Source organism: Pollicipes pollicipes, unplaced genomic scaffold, assembly GCF_011947565.3.
Source record: "Pollicipes pollicipes isolate AB1234 unplaced genomic scaffold, Ppol_2.1 Scaffold_2555;HRSCAF=2994_pilon_pilon_pilon, whole genome shotgun sequence".
Taxonomy (NCBI): Eukaryota; Metazoa; Arthropoda; class Thecostraca; order Pollicipedomorpha; family Pollicipedidae; genus Pollicipes; species Pollicipes pollicipes.
This window is the reverse complement of record NW_023596136.1, coordinates 40,538,755-40,546,418: the sequence shown is the minus strand read 5'-3', so window position 1 is coordinate 40,546,418 and position 7,664 is coordinate 40,538,755. Positions and strand designations below refer to the sequence as shown.

Here is a 7,664-nt window from a genome sequence, read left to right as displayed (position 1 = left end):
CTCAAGGCCCGGGCTTACGGGCCCATCGCAGATTACGTGTAATGAGTTGGTGATTCACTTTCGGCATCAAGTGCAGGGAAGATCCTGCACACGGCCGCTGTAAAAAGCACGCTAACAGCCGACGGCGGCGCCGTGTTCACCGGCCGCGGCTGCTGCGGGACGCCGCGGCGGGCTCAGCGTGTAATCCGCAGTGGCCAGCGAGAGAGAGCGAGCGGTCCGAGGGCCGTGGGCGGGCCGGGCTGGGGCCGGACTGGGCCGGACTGGGCAGGCCAGTGTGCATCACCGACCCTCCTGGGGCGCTCCATCTTCAGGAGTCGCCCGATAACCGCACAAGGGGTGCACTGGTCCGCGTCGGGAGCACGCCACGTGCCACCGCCAGAGGCGTGCCGACCACTGCCTGCGTCGTCGGGACAACGCCCGCATCCCACCGGCACAATGACGGTCTTGAGCGGTGTCCTTTGGCTGCTGCTGCTTTCTTCAGTGGCCTCGGCTACTTCCGTTCAGCAATTGTGGTAAGTGGGCAAATGCCGTATGGGTATGGTTCGGAAATGGTGCGTGCTGTTGCGTGAAATGACTGTAATTTGACTCAGAGCTGAGCATCGAAAGATTGCATTCCGCTGTGATGACTATTGAATGCACAATTGAATGACCATTGAATGTAACAACTCAACGATTATTGAATGCAACTTATTGAATGTTTCGTAAATACAATTGACCCATCGTGGTCAGGCATGCACCGCGCGTCATGCGATGTCGATTGTGGCGCTATACTAAGTGCTGCGTTCAGCGGTACCAGTCAATTTAACATGACAGACCACCATTTTTTTGCGCTCCGTCAGAAACGCTTTTGGACAATGTGTGAAGAAAGTAGGTGCCCCTAGCCGTCGCAGCCGCAGGTTTGTATCCGTGGGAAGGTTCAAGACGTTGGAAAAGCTGGCACATGGGCATACTGTAGTCCCAGCTTACGTCAACTGCCGCGGAAAACGACGGTTCTGCGAGACTCGCGGCAGTGGGCGCTCCTGAGACGCGACGAGGACGGAACGTGGGCGGGATAACGTACCAAAAAGTGAAAAGGCCACGTTCTTGTGGATTCTTTTCCGCGCCAGCGTACGGTGAATGTTAAGCTGTGACGACAGATGACAACGGCAATGCCTCTCGGCCGGCCCGTGCGTCATCTCATGTAGAATCGGGTCAGCGCAATGTCCGCTGCCGTCATGGGGATTTTCGTGACTGCTTACCGTGGCCTTGACCTGGGAGGTGCGCCACAAATCCCACAGCTGTAAAACCTTTCAAGGCTATCTCGCAGCTCGAGGAAATCGAGAGGAGTGTCAGGGCTTGTACGCAAGGTTTACTAAGTTACATATTATTCAGCACAGCCCGACCAAGGAACCGTTGTAAGCACAACAGGTGGAGGAATGACGGTAGTACTTCAGTATTTGTAGACATTATTAGACTTACTACTATTTCCGTGCTGGTGTAAATACTGGTATAGATACCTTTTGCTATCAAAGCAGTAAGCAAGATCAACTGTAGAGATTTGCAATGGGGACACAACTCCCAAGTTTGCACAGAAAACTCAGAGTTGCGCGCCGAAGATCGTAGCATTTCTCTCATGACGTACAACAGCCTCGGATGTTGGGGATATGTTTTGTTTCACATTTCTCTGTCTCAAACTTTTAATTGTCAATACGCCATTGCGAACACATTAAAGCATGCCAGCAATATGATAGGGGAGGGCCACGTGACCCGTGGCCAATACATGGATACGCCCCCTGTGGTAAGCCCCACCGGAACTTATTATTTGACAGTAGCACGCTCCGGTGGGTATGCCAGGTTTGCCTTAGGCCTCCACGTCACCTCGACTATCATCCGGCACGCTACTTCCCTTGTATGCTGACCGCTCGTTTTGCTTGTTCAGGGTTCACGGGCGCTCTGCTGGATGTCAAGGTGGGCGACTGCGACCATCTGCCTTGCGTTATCAAGAGGGGCTCGACGGTGCCCATGCAGGTGCGCTTCAAGGCGGGAGTCATCGGAGCCGTGCCGTGCCGCACTTTGTCGTCGTGTCACCTGTCATTTGCATGCATCGCATCACTGTCATTTACATATGTTATTGCGAGATCCCGTCCCGACAGCGACTGCTGGAACTCTGGCCAGATCTCTGGTTAATTGAATGTGCAGTGTGGCTAGCATTGCAGGAGCATTGGAAATAAATTGTTGACGCGATATTTGGAGACACGCTGCGGGAAGCAAAATCGGAACACTGCAGCATAACATAACGCTGGTCAGTAAAAGACACAACTGCTGCAGATTCATCACGTAAAAACGCTCAAAAAGCTGGCAAACAGTTCTCCATGGCCCTCATTCATGGCGTTGAGCATACCCTGTGCATAATCTGCCGCAATCACTGGAAATCTCGCTTGTAAAATGTGTGTTCCAGTTCAGGAGATTGTCAGCATGAAATCAATGATATTTGGCCTTCTCGACAACATCCCAATACCACTGGATTACGATAATCAGGTAAGATGTCCGTTCAGGAGACCAAGGAGGTTGGAAGAGTTGAATAATGAGATGTTTTTTACCTATTCCACTTCCATTTATAAAACGCTTCACACACACACACGCACGCATCACGCCCACACGCACACACACACACCACACACACACACACACCACACACCCACACCAGAATATATATATATATATATATATATATATATATATATATATATATATACATATATATATATACTTCTATCTATCTATCTCTCTCTTTCTCTCTCTTCTCTCTCTCTCTCTCTCTTCTCTCTCTCTCTCTCTCTTCTCTCTCTCTCTCTCTCTCTCTCTCTCTCCGTGCATGCATTTATTGGCATATGTACTTTGCTGCCATCGCCAATGGACGTAATCGCGGCTGGAGATCCGTATGTTCAGGCCTTGATTACGACAAAGGACCACAGACAGCAGCCTCGGCAGTCTACGCGGCATCGCTTTGCCAATCCATCCTGGAGCGAGTGCCGCAGATGGGCCGACGCCTCCCTGCCCGCAGATGTGCAGCCAGATGCTCGCCGGCCGCTGCCCAGCCAAGGCGGGCCAGGAGCTGACGTATGCCGTGGACCTGCCCGTCGCCGCCGACATGCCGGCCGTCGGTATCACGCTCGAGTGGCACATCACCGACCAGCACGACGCCACGGTCCTCTGCGCCCTGGTGCCGGCACAGTTCACCTGAACAGGGCAGGGCAGTGGCGGCCGTGGGCCGCGGGACCTGGCCCGTCTCGGCCGGCGGAGAGCCGACGGGGTCGCGGAGGACGTGAGGGTGCAAGATGAACAGCGAAGGGACGCTAGACGTGCTCGGCGGGCAGTGAGCTTGCTTGCGATCGGCGTCCGTGGGATCTTGTGCTGTCCGCATTTGATTTACCGGTTTATGGGTGCGTGATCACCAAGAAGCAGTGTTCAATAACAGAACACGGAAGGTAAACGCCACACGGATCTACACATGTGAGCGATGGGCGCAAAATGACCCTAGACGTCGACGCGCCCTAAAACCCCAATCACAACATGTGAGCGAAAATGTGGTGCGCGTTATCCACGAAGGTACACAATAAAAAGATCAGAAAATCTCAGCGTTGCTAGTTGCTATACAATGAGCAGGCAACATCGTTGCTGTCCAGTTACACCATTGGCAACGACACAAGTTTTACGATAACGAGAAAGCGCTAAAACTGAAAACATCCGCTGTTGGAGATTGATGCAAAAAATTGTCTATTTGCGATGGAGGCGGTCAAGAAAGTTTAGGAGCGTTTTAGGGGCGAGTTTAAGAGCGTCTATGCGACCATAAGAATGAAGCAGTGAAAAAAGAAGGAAAAGTGGCACGCACAGGTCTGTGGAGCAAAAGCATAAAACCCGACTGAGGAATCATTGTCACTCCGGCGAACATTGCGAGGAAATGACAGGTCACACTGAGGATCCCTGGCTTCTGAAGGCAGTGGTATTGGCCCTACGGGGCCAGCCAGGTTTGCCTGGTGAAATTCTGGCATTGAAGGCCAGTCTGCAATGGCGTCATCATGACAACAAGCCATCTGATTGTTCCATAACGGATTTGTAAAAAAATTGACCGCGGTTAATTTTGCACCACAAATTTCGTACGCCTAAATTGGGTCAATGCGAAGCCCCACGACCGGCTGTGGAATGCTCCTAACGGATACAAGGCCTGGGATGACTGGCAAGGAAGTCATTACTTCCTGCAGCGAGTTGGGCATACAAGCGCCGACCCATCAATGCCCTCCCCCCCCCCTCCCCATCGGAGCCCCTAAGGAAGTCTTCGTATTTTGCTCAGAGGTATCACACAGCATGAACTTTTGCATGATTGTAGTATTCTAGCCCAACGGTTGTTCACGAAACAACGCGAACCTCCTCGCCCAAGTGCCGAGGGCGAGAGAGAGAGAGGGGGAGAGAGAGAGAGAGAGAGGGAGGGAGGGGGAGAGAGAGAGAGAGAGGGAGGGAGGGGGGAGAGGAGAGAAAGAGAGAGAGAGAGAGAGAGAGGGAGGGAGGGACAGAACGGGGAGACGAGTATGCTATACAAAATATAGACAAAATATAGCATCTGCCTCAGCGTTTGCTGATTGTTTTGCATCTTGCGGTAACCTGGGTGCGGTGCTCCAGAATAGCTGCAGAGCATTGATGGCACTGCAACCGGCTGAAGAGAAGAGGCACTACCTATTGCAAGTCAATATATGCATTGCTGCATGGTGCACCAACCGATGGAGTTGGCTTGCAAAGGCATACGGGGCTGGCCTGGCCCAACCGAGAACGGGCTGGCTTGGGAATGTTACTTCGTCCGCGGTGTGGGAGGAACGCTGACGAGAGCCGTCGTACAGGCAGGGAATAACTAACTGGAACTACGATGACAAACCAGAGTGAGACGCGGTCACAAAAATGGTGGGGCAAACAGATGAATAACGCATATCTATGGTCACTGTGCTTTGCTAGACAGAGCATCTGATTCAAAATACGACGTCGACGACAAAACCGCATTCCGCGGCTGGTAAAGAACGTACTTCACCCATGATATATTGCTGTTAGTGCAAGCTCTACCGTTGGCCACATTAAACCTTTCTGCAGACAGAAGCAACATGACGATACCCTCCTCTAGGATCGCTCCCACATGACAGCGGCGCCCACCGCAGCCTGTTCATGCTACACACGTGGGCACGCGTCCGACAGCGACGGAACAGCGTTCGACTTGCTCATCACCTGATTGTTCGTTGATTTCTGGCCACTCAGTTGAAATATCATATAAACTGGCTTGCTGCTGAAGGGGCCCCAACACCCATTCACACCCATCCAGAATAACGCGCCTCACATTTATATACCTTCCTCCTGTTAGCAGCGTGTAACAGCCCCGCCCAACGACGTCTCCGATAGTTTTTCATGTCCCTATCACCCAGTCACATTCTACACACATTTCTTCACACCCGCTGTTCTCTTACAAATTGTACACGACTTTACCGCCGCAGCTTTTTAATCAAATTGGCCCTTCTTGCTGCCGGAGTTCCCAGCCCACACCTGTCCCCGTTATCGCTACTCCCACACGATACCCTGTCCACGAGCGCTGGCGTGGTCGATTGTGGGGTTCCTGGACGTCACCGTCCGAAGTACAGCCTCGATTCAGCGAAGAGCGCGCCACCGCCTGACAACAGCGCTCCCGCCCCTGTAGATCTGCCAGCGCTGACGTCTCCCCCGAATACCCTGACAACGGTCCACAATTTACAGCTGCGTTATGGCGGTGCTACAGCCGGGTCGACGGCACAATCGCCTCCGGCCGACACGCGGAGGCACACTAGACCCGCACGTGTCTGAGAGGCCTCCCGCCCGTGCAATGCCCAGCTCCAGCCGCGCCGACCGCTGCCCCTCGAGCGGCCGCCCTCGCGGTCCGGCCCGAGCGGCTGCGGCAGCTGCCAGTCGCCAGGCGCCCCGGTCCTCTCTCCGGGCTGCGTTGCCAGCGACCGGCCCGGGGAGGGACGGGGGGGGGGGGGGGGGGAGGGCGGGGCGGGCAGGGCGCCTGCCGTCTACTGGTCGCCGATGACCTCGAACGTAACGCCGCGATGGTTCAGCCGCTCGATCAGAGATGTCTCTGCGAACGCCGCGCCCGGCGCGTACACGCCACCGCTGAAACGAACGTGAACGTGCCTGGGTCAGCCAAACATCTCCGCACTGAAGCAGTCACCGGCTACGCATCGGTCCACCAGCCACTACCGGGACCGGCACAGACGGCCGCTGACACTGGGTCAACCAAACATCACCGCCGCAACGAAGCCAACACCGGCTGCGCATCGGCCCAACAGCCCACTACCGGGACCGGCACAGACGGCCGCTGACACTGGGTCAACCAAACACCATCAGTACTGAAGCCGACACCGGATGTACATCGCATGTCGCATGCATGTGCACCTTCAGCACTGAAACACACATGTTCATCCCCGACCGACTCAATACGAACGATGTGGGCACGCTATGCCCGAATCAGTATGAGTTCAGAGCTCTTATGCTGAGTTATCCACCCTCAGCACACCAGGAGGTACTGGTTAAACGAGTTATAGCGCATGGGTTGTTTTGAGAGTGCTCGGTACAGCAATGACTACTGTCAGTATAACCAATGTTCGCACTGCAACGTCGTTGAAGCAGCACCTCCTGGCAAAGTGAGGACCAATAAGTCAGCATAAGACCCCTGCAAACAGCAGGATGATGGCGATGATTTGGGCTTTGGGGCGCGCCGACCACGTCGGTCATATGGCACCCAGCCGAAACAGCAGGAGCTGAAGGCCTTGCTTTCTCATATCATGTCCGCATCACTCCAAGTCAATGAAATGATCCGACCGCTACGCTGGAGCAAAATGACGAGCGCTCAAACCAAACGAATGCATGCAACTCTTTTCCAAAAGAGTCGTGCATTAAGCAGAGTGTGAACAACAATAATCACACAGAGTAGATAGGACGACATACACGCGGCTTCAGCGTTCTTGAGGAACCCTTCGACGCATGGTGAACGAGGTCAAGATATTACAATGGATGCAACTAAGCCGTAGCGTCCTTCTTCCTTTGGCATCGCTCTCGTTGCGTCTGTTTCAACGAGGCGGATGGACCGTTGCGACACCGGGATTGGTCAGTATTAACGGTCTAACCCCAATCTTGTGGTTTCCCAGTCATGACAACCCTGTGGTTGACAGCCGCCGAGCTTTGGCGCAGCGTGAGTTACGGGACGACACAACCGCATACTCGTGTAAGGTGAGTCTAACGAAGACAGCGCACGGTAAGACGGGCGGTGACTCTGAGACCCCAAGACTACCTGAGGTCAGAAGCCCCAATGAGACAGAGTCAGGTCATGTCATGTCAGAGTCTGAGTCATGTCAGAGTCTGAGTCATGTCAGATCAGGGAGCTGCTGACGAGCGGCAGACAGGAGCATGGTGCGGGGCTCACCTGCCGGGCATCTTGCCAGGTTCCTTCAAGATGCTGAGAGCGCACTGTACCAGACAGATCGGCGTGGCCACGTATCCGCACTCCGGACCCGACACCTGTTGGCGACGGGCGGAGTTAGTAGTGGGATCCGACACCGCTGCGAGGCTCTGCTCCCCGCGGCTAATACTGCGAGCCGACCTCACTCGAGACCGTG

At 54.3% G+C, this 7,664-nt stretch overlaps 1 protein-coding gene across 1 annotated transcript; it reads left to right on the top strand.

The window, feature by feature from the left end:
* Positions 1 to 2,440: 2,440 nt before the first annotated feature.
* On the top strand, positions 2,441 to 3,602 carry LOC119104825 (NPC intracellular cholesterol transporter 2 homolog a-like). The gene is made up of 2 exons (XM_037228546.1): positions 2,441 to 2,517; positions 3,044 to 3,602. Exons 1-2 carry the CDS (start codon positions 2,455 to 2,457, stop codon positions 3,221 to 3,223), a joined length of 243 nt encoding a protein of 80 aa, XP_037084441.1. The 5' UTR covers positions 2,441 to 2,454; the 3' UTR covers positions 3,224 to 3,602.
* The last annotated feature ends 4,062 nt before the right edge of the window (positions 3,603 to 7,664 follow it).

Coding starts and splice junctions, on each gene's coding strand:
- LOC119104825 (XM_037228546.1), top strand. CDS start 2,455: ATGAAATCAATGATATTTGGCCTTCTCGACAACATCCCAATACCACTG. Junction 2,518..3,043: donor CACTGGATTACGATAATCAG/GTAAGATGTCCG, acceptor CCCTGCCCGCAG/ATGTGCAGCCAGATGCTCGC.